We start from the raw sequence: 22,854 nt of genomic DNA, 5'->3' as shown, positions 1-22,854 counted from the left end.
AAACAAGCCAAACATTCCTCTTGACAACAACTGTTACTTACATATGAAACTCTGAGATTTGGCACAGTTTCCAGAGTTCAGCTCATCGGGTTTCAGCAGGAACAGCCAAAGCATCCGTGCAAAATCCATGACTTCATTTCCAGGTCCACTTTTTCTCCTCCGTGAGTCCAAACTCCTATCAGCCCCGCGCAAACATGTCACCAGAGCCCCACTTTTTTATTTTTGCGCACAAATCAGTTCCCGCGGCAAAGGGGGGGTTGGGGGTGTTAATCAGCCCTTGTTGGACATCTTGAAAAGCTTTTACTGCACGCAAAAGTTCATCCTCTTCCCCAGGCGGTCCTGGAGTTCTTCTGTTTTCATTCCACAAAAAGGAAAAGGTCCGGCGAGCGTGCAGAGGATGCTGCGCTGTTTTCCAGCAGCGCGCTGCAGCGGCACCTCGGTTTGCCCTTGAACGAGAGCGCACGGGGGAGGGAGGATGCAACTGGACCACGCAGGATTATTGCTCCTATGCGCGCCTCCTGCTTTGCTCAGACATGGCAGGCTCACTAATCAAGCTGTATTTTACTGCACTTCATACAGTAAAGTCCATTTTTAAATTACCATGTTACACCAGCGTCTGCTTTAAACTCGTTTAACCCGGTTATTGAAGTGAGTCATATATACAATTAATATTTCGCAGTTTATTTTCATATTTGCTATTAAAAATGTACAAGAAATATAAACCAAATGAATAAAGTTTAAAAACTCGATTTGTTTCCGGTTCTCTGTGTTATGTGCTGGAGTTTGAGGGAGCGCGTGCTTTAAATTTGATGGAGTCGTAGGGACTTGTCGTTAATGTGGTCTTTAGCACCCTCTAGTGGTAAATTATGGAGTTGGCCACGCATGCGCACACTAAACGTGTACATTACGAGGCAAAATGCAAACTGTCTTTGAAGCAGACGGAAGCTTAATGATTTTATTTTTTTTAGTTTGGTATCATATGTATGTATGTTTTTTTCCTTCTTCTACTGTTTAAACTTTGTTCTAGCTTTTTATCTGCAAAATGTTATACTGCCTTATGTTTTTTATGTCAATGTTCTAAAATGGAAAAATGTTGTATAATTTTGAATTTTGTCAATAAAAAAGCAGACTCAAGGGGGAAAAGGTCACCTTTAGAAATGTACAAATGCCTCCTTTATATCCACATTCACACATTTATCACTCTTTTTGTAAGAAAGTCTTGAGAATAATGTTATTTGCACAATTGAAATATTTATTTTTGCTATTTATTTGATTTAGACTATTGTATTAGCTTTCTGTTACCATGCCTTCTGTTAATGAGTCGGTTTCAACCCTCATCTTACATCACCTATTAAATATATTCAAACATTAATTGTCATTAATTTTTTCCCATCTCTTGGTATTCTTGTTGGGCTTCCTTATCTATGAAATTGATAGTTTCAATGCTTTTCGTCTTTACCTTTTGGCCTTTTTTCTGCCTCTTTTTCATTTTCAATTTTAGAAAAATTTTAAAATCCTCAAAAAAAAATCAGAGTAATAAACAAAAGTTTGCTGCGTCACTCTACTATCACAGAGGGACATTAAACACACTTCTTTATATATTTTGTTTTATTTATTCATTTATTTATTTTATGATATGAAGTATAGTAACATTTATGGTGTTTGGATGAGTTTCGACCCATATACATTGGCTTTAAAAATATTACAAAGACATTTTCCTCTCTCAGTTACAAAGCGTGAATAAAAATACAAATTAAAAGCAGAAAAAGTCAGAACAAAAATAGAACCTTAAAAAGTTTAATTGAAAACAAAAAACAAAAAACAAGCAGGCAAATCTAGTGTCCAAGAACCTGCACAAATATGTGATGCCTAGATGTATGTGTGGCACTCTGAGTGTGTTTTTTGCAACTATATTTCTTGCACTTGATTCACAGCACATTTGCCTTTCTGCTCCTACTGTTTGGGCAGATCTGACCCCTCTTTTTTCTAGAATCAGATGGCCTCAGTGGCATTGTGTCTCTGGATGGTCTGGTTGGTGTTGGTTGACAGCTAGGGATGTGGATGAAGGTGCTTTTTTTGGTACTGATGCGGTTGATGTGGGATTTGAGCTCTGCAACTTTCTGCAGCATCTGGATCTCGGGGGTCCCTTTCATTTCATTTTCATTTATTAATTATAAAGCACCTTCCACCACCAGTCAAGGAGGCCCAAAGTGCTGTACACAGGGAAAACAAACACAGAGCATTGTGACATAGTAAAACATAAAAAGAATAAAAAACATAAAACCAAGTTAAACAATTTTAAAACAGAGAATAAAACCAACATAAAATAGAATAAAAAGGCAAGGCTGATGCTAAAAGGCTGTAATGGAGGAACAATTCTTTTTTAAAACACTCCAAGAGTGTGATCTCTCTAATAGCTGGTGGAAACTGATTCCAGAGTTTAGGAGCCAACACAGCAAAAGCACGGTCGACCCAGAACTTACATTTGGTCCTGGGAACCAGGACAGACCACAAGGACTTAGTGGAGGAGTATTTTAAAACCAGACTGGAGAGATAAGGAGATGCCATATTGCCAATGACTCAAAAGTAAAAACAAGAATTTTGACAAAAATCAAGTACGGCACTGATAGCCCGTTCAAAGAGGCCAAGATCGGAGTTATGCGGTCAAACTTTTTTACCACAAATAAATCTTTCTGCTGTGTTTTGGACCAGCTGCAGCCTTGAGTAAGCATAAAAAGAGCTGAAATCATTTAGTCTGGGCAGCACAAAGCCATGGGTTACAATTTCAAGGTTCTTTTTTTAGATAAAAGACTGACAAAAGCAAGACCTTGTTACAGCATTTCACAGCTTTCTCTTCAGTTTTTCCAGCTCATTTTTTGGTGTGCTTAATCTGGATGTGGCTCCACAATACAAATCCATTCAAATCAGAAACCTAAATGATTTAAGAGACAACTAATGGGTATCTCCTAAGCACTGGGAAGTAAGGGTGAACATCTGAAGTGACATTGTGGGTCAAAAAGTATTTCTGCCTGTTGATGCCTCCCAAAAACTATAAAGTAGCCTCATTCAGGATCTGTAGACTCCAGCAAAAATTAATATATATATGTAGCTACCTGCATGTTAAACATTTAATGTAATATATATATTTTAAGCTTAAAAACAGAACAATGACAGCAAAAATACACTTGCTCAAAGTTACATTAAAAATAATTATATAAACCACAATACCCATAATGCATTGGCGCGAAACGGTTTTTTTGTTTTTACCGGATGTAGCATCACATGAATTGACTGTCAACATGCAAGATGGCCACACATCACAGGCAAAATGCCGCTGGGCGGAGGAAAGTACAGGTACGTTTTCGGAGTTTTAAAGAAACTTAGTGTATGGGAATAATATAATCGAGGCCTTTGGTTTACACGGGTGCATCATGCATACTGAAGTGGCAGAAAAAAAACACCTGCAGAAGCGGCGTGACTGCTATGACTCATGGTTCAAGCCGGCTAACCCTGCTAGCTTAGCTTAAGCAAGGTGTTAGCGCCGTTTGAAAAGCAGCGTCTAAGTTGCAATTTGCTTCTTCAAATACCTCGGTTACACTTTCCAAAAAACTAATATGACAGTTTGACATTTTTCAGTTCGATAGAAAAAATATTTTGCCTGTGTGTTTTTGTTAAATTCTGACGTAACGGTTACGATGGTTAGGCTACACTGTGTCCTGGCTGCGTCTAATTGCTGGTACGGCGAAAGCGTCTCCGGTTTTCTGCCATTTTGTTCATTCGTTTTGCTTCATAAAGGACACTTTTACATTTTTCAGTGGGTTATAATCACGCATTAAGGTTTTGTGTTGTTTTGGTTGCGTCTTCATGCTCTTTACGGGGGATGCAAGTGCGTGAGGCGTGCTGCACTTCTTGAAGTGGGTGTGTTGAGGGTTCACCAGGCGAGAGTCTGACCCCAGTCTCATCTTTGTGCCACAGGTGTCTTACGTTATTAGGGACGAGGTGGAGAAGTACAATCGAAACGGGGTGAATGCGCTCCAGCTAGATCCTGCACTCAACCGGCTCTTCACTGCTGGGAGGGACTCAATCATCCGGATATGGAGCGTCTATCAGCACAAAGTACAGTTTATGACTTCAGTTCAATATATTTAAAGATATATTTTGTTTTAGAGTTTGGCAGATGCATATAAAGTGACAAAGATGCCCTTTTAAATCTAAAACCGCTCTGGCTGATGCTTTTTTTTGCAGCAGGACCCATACATTGCATCAATGGAGCATCATACAGACTGGGTTAATGATATAGTCCTTTGCTGCAATGGGAAAACATGTGAGTTTTAAACAGCAGATTTGGTCTAAAGTTTGTGTTCAGCCTCTAGCTTCTCATTTCTCCTCTTCCTTTAGTGATATCTGCCTCCTCAGATACAACGGTGAAAGTGTGGAACGCACATAAAGGATTTTGCATGTCAACGTTACGAACGCACAAGGACTATGTCAAAGCGTTGGCGTACGCCAAGGACAAAGAGCTCGTAGCGTCAGCGGGTCTGGATCGGCAGATCTTTCTTTGGGACGTCAACACATTAACTGCCCTCACTGCTTCCAATAACACAGTCACTAGTGAGTACACATTTGCCCCCCCCCTGAGGGATGCTTGTGTTTGTGACCCATCTTTGAGACTTTTATGTCTTCTTCTAGCTTCATCGCTGAGTGGGAACAAGGACTCGATCTACAGTCTGGCAATGAACCAGATGGGCACAGTAATTGTTTCTGGTTCCACTGAAAAGGTTTGACGTATAAAACAGTCAAAATTTGTGAGGAAAAAGATGCAAAAATTAGCTCTTTTGGCATATTTTTATATGTATTGCTGCTGCTTTAGCGTGAAGCTAGATCTGTAAGCTTTTAAGTCTTGATAGCGTCAGTTTTTTGGGGTTTTTCCTGTCCTCTGACCTCTAAAATTTCTTACGTATATTCAATCAGCCCCGATTGTAGTAATCTTTTGACCAAATTGTACCATAACCATTTTAAATCGACCCTCTTCACCTTGATTTTTGCTTTACTTTTTGTCAGAGGGCATCATAAAAACAACAAATTAATTTCAGCTGCACCATTGGCTGTTCTCAAACTGTTAGGTTTGTTTATCCACCTTAATTTAGCTCTTTTTCCAACCTTCAGGTTCTGAGAGTGTGGGATCCTCGGACATGTGCAAAACTCATGAAGCTAAAAGGTCACACAGACAACGTCAAGTCCTTGCTGCTTAATCGAGATGGCACACAGGTGATTCACCGAAGCACTTCAAAAATTGTCACGTTGAGCTGGAAACCCAAACTCTTTAATCTTGGGGTGTAACGGATCATGAGTGATCCGTGTGGATCACTAGCCACGGCTCGGGACGCGTAACTTTAAATCAATTGTCCGTTCAGCTCAATTTGTGCATTAAATTTGTATTTGTTTTAGCATGTGCCAAAGAAGTTTTTCATTCAAATAGGATTATCTTGAGTTTAAAGGTGTCTTTAATGTTTTGTTTTATAAATATACGTCAGTGACCTTATATTTTTATGTGATTATATATTACATTTATATGTTTTATTAAATATATGTATTGAAGCTTTTCAAAAAATCAGTTGAAGGCTTTTATTTATTTGACAGAATCTGAACCGTGAGCTTTGTGATCCGTCACACCCCTACTTTAATCCCGCTCTGCTCCCCTCGGCAGTGTCTGTCCGGCAGCTCGGATGGGACCATCCGCCTCTGGTCTCTGGGCCAGCAGAGGTGTATCGCCACGTACCGAGTGCATGACGAAGGCGTGTGGGCCCTGCAGGTCAACGAGGCCTTTACACACGTCTACTCAGGAGGCAGAGACAAGAAGATCTACTGCACGGACCTGCGTAACCCGGACATCCGTGTGCTCATCTGCGAAGAGAAGGCCCCAGTGCTCAAAGTAACGCAACCAAATGCTTTTTCAATAAACTGTTTAATGTCCCTAAACTTTGGCTTTATTCGCTATACCTCATCTGTCTCAAAATTTTCAACTCTGTATTTGTCAGTTCTGGTTGTTTAATAATCATTTTTTTTATTTATTTCTGTTGTTCCCTACAAACTTAAAATCATCCAAACATTGTTGGTGTTTTTGTAGCATTTTAGTCCCACTAAATAATAGATTACAGTCAAATTTGAAAACATCAGAGGGATGTTTTTGTTCTTCATTCCTGCAGTCATGAACCCTTTTTCCCATTTCTTTCTCATGGTCAGATGGAATTGGACAGATCTGCTGACCCACCTCCAGCAATCTGGGTTTCCACCACCAAGTCATCCGTTAATAAATGGGTAAGCATGCGTGCCCGCCCTCAGATCACTGGTCAGCACAGGAAACACTCAACGGTCTGCATGGGAGCTGATCTCACTGCTGCTCATGTGGATGCTTAAATCACAAAGAAGCTTTTCAATAAACCCAGAGGGGACGTTTTAAAACGTTTGAAACTATGATGTGTTTGTTCAGTCCCTAAAAGGAATCCACAACTTCAGATCATCAGGGGAGTACGACAATGACTGCAGCACTCCTCTGACGCCATTGTGTACTCAGCCAGAACAAGTAATTAAGGGTAAAACTGACTTTTTCTTGAAAAATCTTCATCTCACCTTCTATTTTATTTTGTGAACTGAAACAGCTTGTCTTGATTTTGCAGGAGGTGCCAGTATTATACAGTGCCACATTCTGAACGACAAGAGACACATACTCACGAAGGACACCAACAACAATGTCGCGTTTTGGGACGTCCTAAAGGTATTTGACACACTGTGGTGATGCTCTGCCAAAACAAAATTGCATCTGTAAAAGATTTATTTATCCTCTTTTTGTGGGGATACTTTTGAAATATAAAAACTTTTGGTGTCAGAACAGTCAGATGTAGTTACAGTGGGGATCAAGAGTTTGGGCACCCCAGGTAAAATGTTATATTATTGAGCACAAAGAAAAAATCCTCTAAAGGTATCAGATTACAAATGAGACATTCTTTTAACATGTTAAAAAAAAGACTTCATTTCCATCATTTACCCTTTCAAAATAACAGAAAACAGAATAATGGCGTGTGCCATTTTACCTGGAGTGCCCAAACTTTTGATTCCCACTGTATTAAAAGACCCTCTTTAAGAAAAATTGTGTTTTTTAACATGTTCTTGTGGCATTTTCCTCATGATGAAGGACATATATAACAAAAATTTAGCTGAAATTTTGAGTTCTGAGCTAGCGGGAGAGACTGTAAACAGATGGATGACGGGAAATGGGGCGTACTTGCTCTACTCCAACAGTCCCACCCACAACTGCCAAAACTGTGTCCCGAAAAAAAACACAGATTTTTTTGATTTTGGCTAAAAATGTCATAATCACACTCAAAGACCGCTGCACGGTTTAAAAATAGATGATCGGATTGTTTGAGAGACAGATTCTTCTGTGACGCCAACCCGTTTCATGTTGTCGGATTTGTTTCCTTTCAGGCTTGCAAAGGAGAAGATCTGGGCAAAGTGGAATTTGACGAGGAGATTAAAAAGCGCTTCAAGATGGTCTACGTGCCAAACTGGTTTTCAGTGGATCTAAAAACAGGGGTGAGGGATGAACCTGTGAAAACAGAACCTTTTGCTGTGGTGTTCGGGTTTCATTGTTGTGTTTTTCTTCTCCGTTTCACTAGATGCTCACTATCACTTTGGATGAAAGTGACTGCTTCGCTGCCTGGGTGTCTGCAAAGGATGCTGGGTTTTCGAGTTCTGATGGTTCCGATCCAAAGTGTAGGTCCATTTTTTTTCTTCCAGTTTAAGCTCAATATTGCGACTTTCATTTGACTTCTACCCTTCACAGTGAACCTGGGAGGCCTTTTGCTTCAGGCTCTGTTGGAGTTCTGGCCCAGAACTCGAATTAACCCCATGGACGAGGAGGAGAACGAGGTGAACCACGGTAAGACAGCTGGACCCTCCAGGGATTTTCAAATGAACACCTAACCTCATCAACTTAATGCTTCTGTGCTCACAGTCAACGGGGAGCAGGAGAACAGGGTCCAAAAAGGAAACGGTTATTTCCAGGTTCCTCCACACACCCCAGTTATCTTTGGAGAAGCTGGAGGCAGAACTCTTTTTAGGTAAATCTCCCATCAAAGTCAGTGCAATTGGGTTGCCTACAGACTAGTGTAAACGGTGCTTCACTGATGTGTCTTCTTTAAAGAAATTGGGTATTTTTTATGTCTTTAAGCTCTTCTGTGTTCAGACTTTTGCTATTTTGAGATGATAGTCACTGTTAGGATGGACCTCTGTTTCTGCTGCAGGTTTGTGTGGGTCATTGATGTGGAAAACTCTCCCTCTGCTTTGTTTTCTGTGCTGCAGGTTGTTATGTAGAGACTCAGGTGGAGAAACAGAATCCATGTTGCTGAATGAGACAGTCCCACAGTGGGTGATTGATATAACTGTAGATGTGAGTGTCTTTTTCTTTGCTTTTTTTTTCCCAAGTTTTTTGTAGTTCTTTTTACTCTCTCAGAATAAGTACAACCTGTAACAAGTTTCTTATTTTAAGAGAAAAATGTCCTAATGAAGAAAACGTTTTTCTGGACTAAATTGTTGATATTTAAATGTTTTTTGTCAATTTATTTTATTGACAAATCATTATAAATGTTCAATTTGTCTATAAATCATTTAAAATGTAAATTTAGAGCATCTTTTTAAATTCATAAATATACATAAATCAGGATTTTTGCTCTTGAATTGCTTTCCTGAAAATTGTGCTTTACCCAGATAAAGGATTTCAAATAAAATTCAATCCTAGTTTTTAGGCTGTGAAGTTATCTTCAGGTTTTTACTTGAATGTTTTCTTTTGTGTTACAGAAAAATATGCCCAAGTTCAACAAAATCCCATTCTACCTCCAGCCTCATTCCTCCTCTGGTGCAAAAACTCTAAAGAAGTGAGTTTTGGACTCTGTCGTTTCTCATGGAGGACGCCGTGCAGTCCGCCTGTGGCACTCACGTCTTGTCTTTGTGTCCTGCAGGGACCGCCTCTCAGCCAGCGACATGCTCCAGGTCCGGAAGGTGATGGAGCATGTTTACGAGAAGATCATCAACCTGGACAACGAGTCCCAGACCACCAGCTCTTCAGCCAACGATAAGCCTGGCGAACAGGAGAAGGAAGAGGACATGGCGATGCTGGCGGAGGAGAAGATCGAGCTCATGTGTCAAGACCAGGCACGTTCGCTTATCTCGATGCTCAATGCGTTCACACCGGGCCTGGAAATGCCAGTTCAAGGGGCCGCTTCTTCACGCCTTTAAGAGCGCCCATTTAGCGCCTTTGAGAGCGCCCGTTTAGCGCCTTTAAGAGCGCCCGTTTAGCTCCTGTAAGGCCGTACGTTTAGCGCCTTTAAGGCCGTCCGTTTACCGTTTTTAAGACCGCCCATTTAATGCCTTTAAGACCCCCCGTTTAGCGCCTTCAAGAACGTCCGTTTAGCGCCTTTGAGAGCGCCCGTTTAGCGCCTTTGAGAGCGCCCGTTTAGCGCCTTTGAGAGCGCCCGTTTAGCGCCTTCAAGAACGTCCGTTTAGCGCCTATAAGACCGCCCGTTTAGCGCCTTTAAGACCGTCCGTTTAGCTCCTGTAAGGCCGTACGTTTAGCGCCTTTAAGGCCGTCCGTTTACCGTTTTTAAAACTGCCCGTTTAATGCCTTTAAGAGCCCCCGTTTAGCGCCTTCAGGAACGTCCGTTTAGCGCCTTTAAGACCGTCCGTGTAGGTCCTGTAAGGCCGTACATTTAGCGCCTTTAAGGCCGTCCGTTTACTGTTTTTAAGACCACCCGTTTAACGCCTTTAAGAGCGCCCATTTAGCGCCTTTGAGAGCGCCCGTTTAGCGCCTTTGAGAGCGCCCGTTTAGCGCCTTTGAGAGCGCCCGTTTAGCGCCTTCAAGAACGTCCGTTTAGCGCCTATAAGACCGCCCGTTTAGCGCCTTTAAGACCGTCCGTTTAGCTCCTTCAAGAACGTCCGTTTAGCGCCTATAAGACCGCCCGTTTAGCGCCTTTAAGACCGTCCGTTTAGCGCCTTCAAGAACGTCCGTTTAGCGCCTATAAGACCGCCCGTTTAGCGACTTTAGGACCGTCCGTGTAGGTCCTGTAAGGCCGTACATTTAGCACCTTTAAGGCCGTCCGTTTACCGTTTAGCGCCTTTAGGAGCGCCCGTTTAGTGCCTTTAAAAGCGCCCGTTTAGCACCTTTGAGAGCGCGCCTTTAAGACCGCCCGTTTAGCGCCGTTAAGAGCGTCCGTTTAGCGCCTTTAAGACCGCCCATTTAGAGCCTTTAAGAGCGGCTGTTTAGCACATTTAAGAGCGGCTGTTTAGCGCCTTTAAGACCGCCCGTTTAGCGCCGTTAAGACCGCCCGTTTAGCGCCGTTAAGACCGCCCGTTTAGGGCCTTTAAGAGCGTCCCTTTAGCGCCTTTAAGAGCGTCCGTTTAGCGCCTTTAAGAGCGTCCGTTTAGCGCCTTTAAGAGCGTCCGTTTAGCGCCGTTAAGACCGCCCGTTTAGCGCCGTTAAGACTGCCCGTTTAGCGCCGTTAAGACCGCCCGTTTAGGGCCTTTAAGAGCGTCCCTTTAGCGCCTTTAAGAGCGCCCGTTTAGCGCCTTTAAGAGCGTCCGTTAAGCGCGTTTAAGAGCGCCCGTTTAGCGCCTTTAAGAGCGCCCGTTTAGCGCCTTTAAGAGCGTCCGTTAAGCGCGTTTAAGACCGCCGGTTTAGCATTACAACCCCCTGTGTGAACGTAGCATAAACGTTTATTTCAGCAGGCTTTTAAATTTTTTTCTAACTTGTTCCATTTTTCCTCCAGGTTCTAGACCCCAACATGGACCTGCGAACGGTTAAACATTTTATCTGGAAGAGCGGCGGGGATTTGACGCTTCACTATAGGCAGAAGTCAACGTGAAAATGACCCTTTTTACGAGCAGAACTCTGCCATTTGCCAATCACAACCCACCTCTGACATGTAGTACCCTTAACCCGTCGTGTGGTCAAGTGAGAATCCAGTAAGTTTGTACGGACGTCATTCCTGATGGGTCACGGGAGAAGTGGCCCCAGCAGTCTGGCACAGCCAACACACTCCCAGGACAAAGCGGTCCGTGCCGGTCCTTTAGCATTTGAGGAATTGACTGTTCTTCTGCAACTTTTCCCCCAGCTTTGTTTATTTATTCTTTTCTGTTCTCCTATTGGCATTTGTTTTTACCAACTTAAGTTCAGTCTGTATTTGTCTTAGTGTGTGTACGCACATGGATGTAGTCGACCATTTGCTGTGCTACATTCCAGGAACTGTCCTTGTTCTGCTGACACTTTGCCTCCACAGCATCATCAGTGCAGATCACCTGGGTAACCGGTGAAGAAACGCTCTTCTGTGTTCTCAAACATCCGCCACCTTAACTTGAACTTAGCATCAGACTTTTACTTATCAGAAAGCTCACCAAAATTAAGCATTTGTCTTTGTCTTATTATTTTTTTAGCTGCTCTCCATGGGATGAATGTGATTTTTTTTTTTTTTGTAAATATAAAACTTTTTTGATTTCGAAGACTTTTATTTTGATGTTTTGCAGCAGTTTTTTTGTTCTTGTACAGTTTCCTTAAAGACCGGTTCCTTTTTTTCCAAATCTTTTGAGCACATTTACAGTCGTCATGGCGATTGGACCATGAGTTCTTCTGTTCACTGCGGCTTAAAAACTGCAGTAATTCTGAGAAAAAAAAACAAAAACGTCAGTTGTTGGGGCTGTGTTAGCAGCTGGATGTTGATATGAAAGGTATATAAATATATATATATATATATCAAAACAATAACTAATGCTTACATGTACGGCTCACGAGTGGTAACTTTAAACAGAGGGCTTTTTCTCGTGTATATTCCATTTAGATTTTATTAAAGGACACATAACTTGAAGGGGAATTTCATGAGAATTTTAATATCCAGCACTGTGGGCAATTAAAGTGAAATAAACGCTAACAACCTTTTTCTTTCCCCCACCCATCTTGGTGCAACACCAGGAAGTGAATTCTTAAGTTTTCTAGAGTTAATTTTGCCATGAGTGTATGTGATGCCATAACGGAGGATGTATTGAGTGAGCTCGAATTGGCCAAAAAGAGAAAAAAAATAACCATCAAGTGTACCACAATTAGGCCATAGCACTGCAATATTCCTTGTTGTAATAATTTGTGAAATATGTATATTTTAGGCATTCAGAGAAATAAACTGGAATGGTTTAACATTGACAGAGCTATACATGGATTTGTTTGAAAAAATAAAAACAAGGGACACTTTAATTTTTTTTAAGTGATATTTGTTGTACAATCGAAAAAGTTCACCCATTTCACACACATTCCTAACAAAACCCACAATTCATTAATAAAAGATCTGCAAAAATACTCTATTTTTTGCAACTAATAAAAACATTAAGAAAAATTAGAGCAGTTTATATATAAACATATTTCCTTTTCTGACTTTTTGAGCTTTGCATAGATATTTTCCAACAGCAAATAAAAATTACATTTTAGCAACAAGATGGCAAAAAGTGTTTTTTTAAGTGCCAGTAAATCAAATGTTGAAAATAAAATTTGAAAATAATGGCAAAGACCTTCCCAGATGTCATGTAGACACATGCACAAAAATATTTTAAAACGTGTCCCCTAAAATAAGTGACCATTTAAAAAAAGAATAATTGAAAAGAGCCTTTTCTCATAATTAAAACCCATTACTATGTAAACAAATGATTCTCCAAACCCCCTCCCATCCTAAATGTAACAGTGCACCAGAACAGCTTAATTAACTAAAAGACAGTGTTGTCGTTGTGAAGGTGCAGGTGGGCTCTGCAGTAGTAAAAGTGTTAAATCTTTGGGAGCTTTCAAGTATTTGTCACTGAATTTGACCAGAATTAAAGAACCATCACCTGAAAAACTCTGATTCTGCACCCAGCAGGTCAAAAACACTAAAATTGCTCACAATTAGAGGTTCCCGCGGTAGTTCAGTTTCCTTCTTCATGCTGTACCTTCTCCATTAGTGTAACTAAGTTGTAGAAGCAGCCGTACTTCATGCAGTACAAACCAGGTGTAATCATAAAGCGCTATATTTACTCAGTCTAACTTCCTTCGTACACTTCTGTGAAGGTGTGATTGTCAGAGTTTTCTCCTCCGTTTGGAGGCCTTTATTCCACACGGGACTCCTCGTGCTCTCCGTCAGGAGCATCCTGGAGCGCAGCATCTGCAGACTCGTTCCCGTCTGCGTGTGAGGTCGGGATCAGGTCGACAGGCGATGGAGTGGCGTGATCTTCTACCAACGACTCGGCCTGAGCGGGAAAGGACTCCTCGGGGAGCGACAGCACACCCATAGGCGGACTTGGACTGCTGCTGGAATCAATTAGGAAGCTGTCTTGATTCGCAGACTCTGCGACCAGGTGAGACATGTCGGCAGGTGGGAGGCCCGAGTCGATTGAGGTATCCGTGGAAGTGAGGTCTCCAGCTGTTGCAGAGTTTAGCTCCTGTGGATCGCTGATTTCTTCCGAGTATGAGAGCTTGTGGATAACCTCCAGCTCATCTGCACAACAGAATAAAAAACACTCTAGTTTAGCAACAAATAATGCTCTAATATTCATGTTTTGATTCATTTCTTTGATGAAAACAGACAGATCTACAGTCACAAAAAAGGAAAATAAATGTGCTTCATTTGAAGTTAGCAGACTATTATACCAGGAATGGTGGCCCGTGTCGGCTGTGTTAGTTTACATCGTCTATAGCGTCCCTCCTCCCCTCCGGTTCCCGGAGGAGGGTTTTTTTCCTGACGCCAACATCAAAAACTTTGGCAATCAGGTCCCATGTTCTCTCCTTCTTCACTGATTCCTTGTAAAATCCATGTTTTGTGGCATAAATGATGTTATATTTTTGTACAGACAAAATTAAACTTCTGTCATCCATGGAAAAAAAGGATGACAGTATTATCCGCGGTGTTGACGTGCTTAATTGCGTGGGCACGTAACTTTTAATTTAAAATAAAATATCATACATTTTTATTTTGAAAGTAAAAGTTTTTATTTTGAAAGCCTGACCTATTTCCTGTTTTTTCTGCCCTTTTTTTTTTTTTTTTAACCAAGAAACTGATGCTTCATCAGACTTAAAATAGAGATTCTGTGTAGAGGAACGTCAGACGCAGACATGATACAGGCGACAGAACCAGTCCAATTGATTAATGAATGTTCTATTTTTTTGTGTCAACGCCAACAGAGATGAACTGCAGACAGACCAGTGGAAATCAGCCTTTAGGCACAATTTTTTCCCAGTGATAAACATCTTTACAAATTTCTTATTTCTTCACCTTTTTTCCCCTCACATGTTTTATCTCAAACAGCCTAAAGTTTTATTAATCATCCAGTAAATCATAACTGAATTAAAAACACAGGAGTGGAGAATATTTTAGTTTACATACCTGAAATAAACTTCATAATTCTTTTTCACTCAAACTCCAAACAATGAAACCTAACTTTACTGAGAGTTAATTGCATAATTTGTTATTCCTAAAAACCAAAATATTCTTCAGAAGTTCTTTAAAATTCAAATTGCTTTGTTAGTTTAGAATTTTTAGAAGCATCTATGCCACAAACAGCCTTGAAATCATCAACACTGCAGTGATACCGACTCACCAGCGGCAGATCCGTTGTCTCTGTCCTCGTGCATGGCCAGAGACGTGTTGGTCATGTCGATGGAGGACATAGACAGATCCAGCCTGTCCAGCAGATCTGCAGGGTCGGGGTTGAATGCTGTTATTTCTGCCTCAGAGAAAGCTGCAAATGAAGGGAAAAAAAGTAAAAGTGCTGATGGGCTTTTTTTGATCAGTGAAATGGGGGGGAAAAAAAATCCCACTCAGACAGGCTACAGGATCTGCACTGACCGGGATCTACGATTCTCTGCGCCGGAGCGGGAGGCGGAGCCTCCTGAAGAGTGATTTGCTCCACATCTATCAACTGTTCAGTTTGTCCTGGCGGTGCCATCAGGAGAGCCTAGAATAATCAGTTGATTTAAACATTGCGAGGACTCAATCTGCCTAAATGTATAATAAAAGTTCAGAAAGTTTTAAATCGATCATCAAGCGAGGACTCATTCACCTCTGTGTATCCCTGTGCAGGCAGCTCAGCCGGGGTGTTCTCCGCTGAAACAGGTGGGGAGGGGTTCACCGCAGGCGCGCTGGGGTTCACAGGGATGCGGTGTAGGTAGCCATAACCAATGCCACAACCCAAACTAAGAAGCAATGTGAAGAGATGATTACTGCCTTAACATGATCATGACTGATTTCTGATGATAACTAATGAGTATTACATATTACATGAAGTGTGATTCCTATTGCTGTTTACTTAACTGATGTAAGGATGTTTTCTGAGGATAGTCACTCAGTTTTGTTACCCCTTAATAATCTTCACTTGATATCTGGATTGGATTTGTTATTTTTTGCATTTTGTAATCTGTTAATTGTTTTATTCCATTATTTTTAATGCTTGAAATTAATCAATCAAGACATATATGGAAATCTTTCAGGAACATCATCACTGATATTTTTGTTTTCTTTGTGCATTCCTCCCAAAGTCCAAAAACATGTTTCAGAGGTTGATTGTGTGTCTGGATCTGTCTGTAAATCAAGTCTTTCGGGGAGTAGAGAAGATTTGTTTTTATTTCAGTAACGTTACTTAAAGTTGTATAACTTTGGCTTATATTCAAATATAAAAAGTTACTATTTATTAGTTGCTAATAAACTTTTAGTCACATCGTTTCCTGTATTTCCTATTTTAATGTCTGATTTATTGCTGTTTTTTTAATCTAATGTGTCGAACAACTTTTTATTGTTTTAGCTAATGTTTATATATGTCTTTTTTATTCAACAGCTTGTGTTCAACAGCATGTTAACGACAAATGCTATATAACTTAAGTGATTGATTAAAATAAACGTCTTAGCGATTAGAATTTCACAAAATAGGAATTCTTGGTAAGATTTTTTTTGCACTTTTTTAAAGAAAATCTGCAAAATGGGGGGAGAATTGTTGACCTTTTTCTAATGAGCCTGTTTTTGTTGTTTTTTTTTTAAATTATGGACATTAACAGCAATTTTTTTTCTTCACATTCTTCCTGTTTAGCTAACGTCACGAGTTCAAAGCAACGCTGAGACTTTACATTAGAACTACAATCTTTACGACACATTTGTGTTAAAGATTAAACCAAAATTAACATTTTCAAAAGTTTTACATGTGATGAGAAGCTGCTAGATTAATGGTAACAAGACAAATTTAGGTTTAGTACCAGCAGAAGTTAAATAAATTAGAGCGAAAATAGTCAAAACTAGTATGCATGATTTGGATTTAATGTTTTGTGAAATTTTTTAAATGTTTCAACAATTAAGTAAACTATACATTTAAATGGAAGTCTGATATCGGGAACTTTAAATGATGTTATCTGAAGCTTAAACCTTTAAGAAATCCATGTATGTTGCCCTATCCTATTTACTTTTTAACCAAAAAGTCCTAAAATGACAACTACGGTTTTGATTTTGTTGGTATTCATTCGGATGTAAACGCAATCTCCCGTGTGACTTTTTTCTCATTTTTGGTCCATACCTCCCTTCACCCCCCCACGCTCCGTTGGGAGTGACCATCACATCTCTGCAGGCATCCGTTTCCGTGTTATACACCAGCAGCTTCAGCGGCTTCCCTTCATGAGCCTCAATGAGAGCGAAGAAGTCTTCTGACTGCAGAGCAGAAGAACCACAACAACTGTCTTATGTTTGTCCATCTGCCAGCAAAGTGCATTAATATGTGTAAGGACTTACCCTAAACAGTAAAAATAGACTCTACAGTGACTTACATCTTGCAACACCTGATCTGCACCAACGATGTAGTCCGTGTGGGACTGAAGGCCCGCCAGAGCCGCTGGAGAACTGGGCTCCACATCCTACAGAGCAACAAATGTCATGAGCAAACAACACATGGATAAGAGTCAAAGTCCCAGCTGCCGCTCGGCTCACCAGCACGTGCCAAACATTCTCGCTGGCTCCTTGGTAACTGCAGAAGCGAACGCTGGCCCCCAGCAGACCCTGACCTCCCCACATGTTGCTGGGCACCACGTCCAGCTCACGGATCCTCGTCGTCTTGGTGCTGTACACCTCCATCTTCACCGCTTTCTCCATGTTGGCTTTCAGCAGCTCCTTTAGCAGATCATTTTCCTCATTCTGTCAAAGACAAGGATGATTTTAAAGCTATAAATAAAGCACTAATGACCAATGACTACAGTTATTGATGACATACAAGTCTTTGGCTGTCCAGTGACAGGATGAAGTCAAAGAAGGGCTCCAGTCCTGCTTTTTCTGCAGGGGAGTTTGGCTGCACCTGCAAACAGATGAAATTTCATGTAAACACAGAGCATTTGTCTGCAAACAAAGAGTTTAGCTTTAAGTTTTAGTCGATATTCAAATGTTTTGCCAGAATTCATTATGAAACTGTTTATTAATGCATATTTACTAATGCCATAAAACATACTTTAAAATATAAAACCATAATTTCACCACTAACGCATGCACAATAGTACATTTTTTAGTACTTTTTAAATTTATAATCTTTTATAGTAAATAACTGCATGTTTTTGCACCCTTTCAGGCACAAAAAAACACAACTTTATGCATTAAAGACTTCAAATTATAGCTTAGAAATAAAATGATGTATTTTTGTCGCGCTACGCATTCTGGGTAGGCATTACTTTTCTAATATTATTTTCTATTCGTGATCAACTTTGTTAAATTATGTAGCAATAGGACACGTAAAAAGAAAGTATAGAACAATATCTAACTCTACTCGGCAAACAAATGAGCCTTATCCGTCGAGTTTCAGTAAACAGTGCCACCTCATCATCTTTAGCATCGCGGCTAGCTGTCTGCTAGCATCAAGTGTTTCCTTGGTAAGCTGCTGCTGAACGCGCGGCTTTGTTTGACAGAAAGTAGGTCACGGTGCCGCGCTCACCCCGTGAACGTGATATCCGTACGTTCCTCCTTCGGAAGCATCGGAGCTCTGTGTCAACCCCATCCTTGCTCGTGTCTCCTCGTTAACGTTATGACCGGAATCAAACCGAAGGAAATTACTGCGACTGGCAGCTCTTGCCCATCTTGGAAGCAGAGCCCAAAGCAATCGAGTGTCGAAGCTATCGAACCTCGAAGGGATTGTGGTCGATTTCAGAGAACATCGAACATGCTGGTGCGCATGCGCATCTCAGACAGTCAAATGTACTGTTTATCTTCGACCATGTGATTTAGTGTGAACTAAAATCCAAAACAAACTCACACACCTAAACTACACAGGTTGAAACAGATAGATTTCCCTCATTAACATTCTGGAATATGGAAATTTAAGATTAAAATTTCAGAGGTTAAGAAAAGTCAGAATAAAAATGGGATTAAAAAAAAGTACCAAAATCAAAATAAACACCCCCCACATTGCTATTTTGTCATTTATTGCCAATGTCTATTTTTTTTAAAAATTATTTACCTGAATTGAACAGTTTTTGGATTAAAAAAAAAAAGAAAAACAAATAAGCCTCCAGTGGGGATCGAACCCGTAACCTCTTGATTGTTAGCGCGGGAGTTTAACCGCTAGGCCATCTAGAAACCGGAAGTGCGTCACACCGCTTCGTGGATACACTCCATGGATTAAGCCTCCAACTGCACTATTTGATAACTCTTTAAAAGTACCAAAATCAAAACAAACACCCCCCACATTGCTATTTTGTCATTTATTGCCAATGTCTATTTTTAAAAAATATATATTTACCTGAATTGAACAGTTTTGGGATTAAAAAAAAAGAAACAAACAAATAAGTCCCCAGTGGGGATCGAACCCGTAACATCTTGATTGTTAGCGCGGGAGTTTAACCGCTAGGCCATCTAGAAACCGGAAGTGCGTCACACCGCTTTGTCGATACACTCCATGGATTAAGCCTCCAACTGCACTATTTGATAATTCTTGAAAAGTACCAAAATCAAAACAAACACCCCCCACATTGCTTTTTTGTCATTTATTGCCAATGTCTATTTAAAAAAAAAATATATTTACCTGAATTGAACAGTTTTGGGATTAAAAAAAAGAAACAAATAAATAAGTCCCCAGTGGGAATTGAACTCGTAACCTCTCGATTATTAGCGCGGGAGTTTAACCGCAAGGCTATCTAGAAGCTCGAACCATGATATGCAGCGCCGTCAATAGACTCCATGGATTAAGCCTCCACACCTGCACTATTTGATAACCTTTTAAAAGTACCAAAATCAAAACAAACACCTCCCACATTGCTATTTTGTCATTTATTGCCCCTGTCTATTTAAGAATATAGCATGTTTGATACATATTAAATATCCATGTTATAAAAAGGTTTGTATCCTCTTTTTTCGAAATTAAAAACACATATATTTTTAAGATAGAAAATATTTTTGGGAGGATAAAATTTTGCTGTTTAAAAAGCAAGGGTTAAAAAAAAATTCAGAATAAAAATTCAGAGGCTAAAAAAAATCAGAAAAAAATCAGAATAAAAATTCAGAGGTTAAAAAAATTCATAATAAAAATTCAGGGGGAAAAAAAAATTCAGAGTCTGATGGAACTAAAAAACTTCCATACTGGAACACTAACCGTATTTGAAAACATTTCAATTTGCTTCTGACCATTTCATTAACATTTTAAACCATTTTAAGCTTATTGTAAAAAAATTGGATGATTTTTCAATCTTTCATTAAAAATGGGTAATTTAATATATCTAAAGTGTAATCAATTATTTAACTTATTTCTCCTGTTTCTACACAAGTATATGAATACCATATTTCATGCAAATGCAATAATGTTAAAACAAATTGCTGTAGAAAAATGTTACAAAAATAAAATAATGAAAAATGAAAGCTGTTTTTAATGATTTTGTTTTTCTTGACAAAAATGTTGTGTACAAGTGAATTTAACCTTTAAAATTGTAAAGTGTGTTTAATTTTTAATTTTTAATCCAAAAACATGTTTAATAGGTTAATTTGTTACCATACCAAGTGTCTCTAGGTTCAAAGGAGGGTGGCTAACCCAAAGTGTAATCAATAAATAATAAATAATAGATCTTCTGGAATATTTCACAAACTTGTATAGGTTTAAATGTTGGTTCCAGTTATTTTGTGAATATATAAGATCATCTGTGTGCTGCTGAGGTTATGAAGAACTCTAGACAGTCACAGCTCCTCCTTTAAAGTACCTGACAGCTCAAATGAAGATGGGTGTGCATAAACAAATGTGTACTTTAGTATTTATCCTTCCTTTGTCTACAGTTGTGTAGTTTATTGAAGAAATTATCCGAATTTTTACTGCTGATGTAGATTGTCTTCATGCATTTCAATTTGTGTAAAAGAGAAAGTTTGCTTTCTTTAAGGTCTGGATTTTAAATCAGAATAAAAAAAACACACATTACATGTGCACGAATATGTTGGTTCATTTAAGAAATAAAAAAAATACACATTAATAAATTGTCATTTATTTAAAAAAGTAAATTAAAAGGCAATTTATACAATTAGAAAAATATCCAGCTAGAAAGGAAAATTACAATTCATTCTTTGCACGCTGGCCAATTCATGAACACAATTTTCAAATACACAAAAGTCATTCTTTTTACAGCAAATTCTCCCATATATGTTTTTCTTTAATTTATTTTTTGAAATAAGTTATGAAATCTGTGGATCTGAGAGTTCTGGTCCATCAGCCCAACAGAGACTCCAGGAGTTGTGTGCTCGAGTCATACTGTGGCAGACCCACAAAGCTGCACAGCTGATGCTGGAGGTGTTGGAAGCTGCATGCATGCCTGTAGTCTTTCAGAGAGCTCTGCGGTGGTCCAGAGGGATAGTCACTGCTGAAGAACTCCAGGTCAGAGTCGGAGGAGAGGCTCAGGTCCATGTATCTGCTGAAAGAATAGTCCACAGTGGAGGACAGGGTGTTGGGGAGGACCTCAAGGTCCTCAATGAAGTCTGTAGACTGGTTTGCATTATCATCAAGATAACTCGAGCTCCTGCTCGACTTGTCTGTGACAGTTAAGCTCCTGGATGGTCCTGTATTGTCAGCTGCTGTGGTGTGAGGGGCGGAGCCACCGCTCTGCTGCATCGGTTCTCTTATGTGCCTCAGGTGGTCACATGAAGAGTCATTTTCAGAGTGAAGGTCGCGAGTCGAACCGGCATCGACATCAGGAAGACTCTGACTGCTGCTGAAAAAACCTGCGTCAGAGTCCGAGGAGAGGCAGGAGGACTCGGTCGTTTCACTGCTGCAGCTGTTCTCCTCCATTCCCAAGTGCTCTGGAATGAAATGGTAGGAAGGAGCGGCAGGCATGGTGAGCGGAAGGCCGTCTTCCTCCAGAGTGAACCCGAACGGACATCTCTTATCGGGGCTGCTCTGTTCTGGAACCTCCTTGTCCTGACTTTCATATTCGTGGAGTTCCTCTGGAAGTTGTGCGTGGTCCTCTGGGTTTACGGATTCGTCCTGCAGTCGCCTTTCCAGCTCCAGCTTCATGACGGTGTGGAGGAAGTGGGTTCGCACTCGCCTGGCATCAAACTCCACGCGGCCCTGCGTGTTTCCACAGCTGTCCTTAGAGCAACCACAAGGGAAATTAAAGCGGTCCACCTTTGATTTAGAGGAAAAAGAGAGAAAAATTAGTTTTTTTTTTTACAGCAGAGCGGGAAAATAACTATGAAATGATATGGTGTAGTTTGAAACTCTATTAAAAAATATGTTTTTAACATGTTTTGTGGCATTTTTCTCACGATGGACAACAAATACAAAGAAAATTAATCTTAAAATTGCCTTTTTGAGTATTTCTGTATTCCAGTTGTTGTGAATCAGGACCAGACAAAAAAAATGAAGCTGGAAAAAATTGTAGCTGTGACATATAAGCCACAAGCTCTCTGCTCCATTAAATTCTGTTGAGTGCCAACAGTCCTACCCACAACTTGGAGGTGAATTTCTAACAAACTCCTACTGTTCTATAGAAAATATGTTCTAAAAAACAACACAATTTTTAAAAAAATGTGTCTAAAAACACCATAATTATGATTAAAAGACCACTAGAAAACCCTTTGAAAATAAATCAAAAGATGGTCGGAGTGGGTCTCTAAATAAAAACCTCACAAACGAGGTGTAATAATCAAAATAAGGCTTAGCAGTATCTTTTTTACCTGGCATTTGATGCCAGCCAGGCTGCATGCGCAGGTCTCTGGCTCACAGAAACCCTGACAGTCACATCCACAGGCCTCCCTGGAGAGTCTCAGGGCATGAAGCTGCCTCTTCTCCTCCCTGTCAATGAACTTCACCCCTGCGGCCTGGAGGAGGGCTTTGCGCTGTCTGGAGGAAAACAGTGGAAGAAAACCTCCGTCCTCCAGCTCACGCTCACTGACATCAACATTCAAGTCTTCATCCTGGACCTGATCCATGGCGAGCCTCTTAGCTTCGTGTTGGTCGACAGCTCCACTCGTGATCAGCTGGAAAAATCAAAGCAAGTTGAAAATCTGCAGGTTTTTGTTGGAAAAAAGAAATCAAGAGAACTTACTTTTTGTTTTATTTCCTCGATTCTCTCTTTTCTCAGTTTCTGTCTGTGTCTTTCTCGGCACCTGTGCCGTTGCTCCAGCTCATGCTCCGCCACCGTATACCTTCGGAGGGCGCTGTGTTTCTGACCCATGCCGAGAGTGGCACCTCCTCGGCTGGGGACACTGGTGAAGCCCTGGCAGCGGGGGAAGCTGAAGACCGTCACAGAACCAAAGGAGACCCTCCTCTGTTCTTTTTGAAGCTTCGGCCTCTTCAGGATGGAGT

General features: G+C 40.4%; 4 protein-coding genes across 6 annotated transcripts in view; 1 reads left to right on the top strand and 3 right to left on the bottom strand.

The window, feature by feature from the left end:
• Nucleotides 1–3,095, bottom strand: part of LOC112147178 (sodium channel protein type 4 subunit alpha B) — a 57,046-nt gene extending 53,951 nt beyond the window's left edge. Inside the window, exon 1 of the mRNA XM_036216267.1 lies at nucleotides 42–3,095. The gene's annotated coding sequence lies outside the window, so the exon portion shown is untranslated. The remainder of the gene's footprint in view (nucleotides 1–41) is intronic.
• A 134-nt stretch (nucleotides 3,096–3,229) lies between these two features.
• wdr48b (WD repeat domain 48b) lies at nucleotides 3,230–12,241 on the top strand. Of its 3 annotated transcripts, none has more exons than XM_024273358.1 (18): nucleotides 3,230–3,354; nucleotides 3,976–4,116; nucleotides 4,249–4,324; nucleotides 4,399–4,611; nucleotides 4,690–4,778; nucleotides 5,167–5,268; nucleotides 5,708–5,932; nucleotides 6,244–6,318; nucleotides 6,491–6,593; nucleotides 6,678–6,775; nucleotides 7,486–7,593; nucleotides 7,677–7,773; nucleotides 7,844–7,939; nucleotides 8,015–8,120; nucleotides 8,362–8,449; nucleotides 8,857–8,933; nucleotides 9,018–9,210; nucleotides 10,821–12,241. In XM_024273358.1, the coding sequence occupies exons 1-18, from the start codon at nucleotides 3,307–3,309 to the stop codon at nucleotides 10,914–10,916; spliced, it is 2,031 nt and encodes a 676-aa protein (XP_024129126.1). In that variant the 5' UTR covers nucleotides 3,230–3,306; the 3' UTR covers nucleotides 10,917–12,241. The 3 variants fall into 3 exon arrangements, with proteins under 3 accessions (XP_024129126.1, XP_024129125.1, XP_024129124.1); XM_024273357.1 differs by having other exon boundaries at nucleotides 4,246–4,324; XM_024273356.1 differs by having other exon boundaries at nucleotides 4,246–4,324; nucleotides 4,399–4,778.
• Nucleotides 11,916–18,461, bottom strand: gorasp1a (golgi reassembly stacking protein 1a). Its single transcript, XM_024273359.2, has 9 exons — nucleotides 18,013–18,461; nucleotides 17,305–17,385; nucleotides 17,025–17,228; nucleotides 16,865–16,951; nucleotides 16,618–16,748; nucleotides 15,121–15,253; nucleotides 14,907–15,015; nucleotides 14,659–14,799; nucleotides 11,916–13,559 (listed from the first exon to the last, which is right to left on the bottom strand). The coding sequence occupies exons 1-9, from the start codon at nucleotides 18,073–18,075 to the stop codon at nucleotides 13,171–13,173; spliced, it is 1,338 nt and encodes a 445-aa protein (XP_024129127.1). The 5' UTR covers nucleotides 18,076–18,461; the 3' UTR covers nucleotides 11,916–13,170.
• A 2,058-nt stretch (nucleotides 18,462–20,519) lies between these two features.
• LOC112147048 (cysteine/serine-rich nuclear protein 3) overlaps nucleotides 20,520–22,854 on the bottom strand; it is a 5,330-nt gene continuing 2,995 nt past the window's right edge. The window contains exons 3-5 of the mRNA XM_036216457.1: nucleotides 22,595–22,854; nucleotides 22,224–22,526; nucleotides 20,520–21,672 (exon numbers count right to left, since the gene is read on the bottom strand). The exon at nucleotides 22,595–22,854 is cut by the window's right edge and continues 1 nt beyond it. Of these exons, the coding sequence (XP_036072350.1) occupies nucleotides 20,761–21,672; nucleotides 22,224–22,526; nucleotides 22,595–22,854 (1,475 nt within the window). The 3' untranslated portion in view covers nucleotides 20,520–20,760. The remainder of the gene's footprint in view (nucleotides 21,673–22,223; nucleotides 22,527–22,594) is intronic.

Source organism: Oryzias melastigma, linkage group LG17 (assembly GCF_002922805.2).
Source record: "Oryzias melastigma strain HK-1 linkage group LG17, ASM292280v2, whole genome shotgun sequence".
NCBI classification, from domain to species: Eukaryota; Metazoa; Chordata; class Actinopteri; order Beloniformes; family Adrianichthyidae; genus Oryzias; species Oryzias melastigma.
Note: the sequence above shows the minus strand (reverse complement) of the source record. Positions and strands in the feature narration are given on the sequence as shown.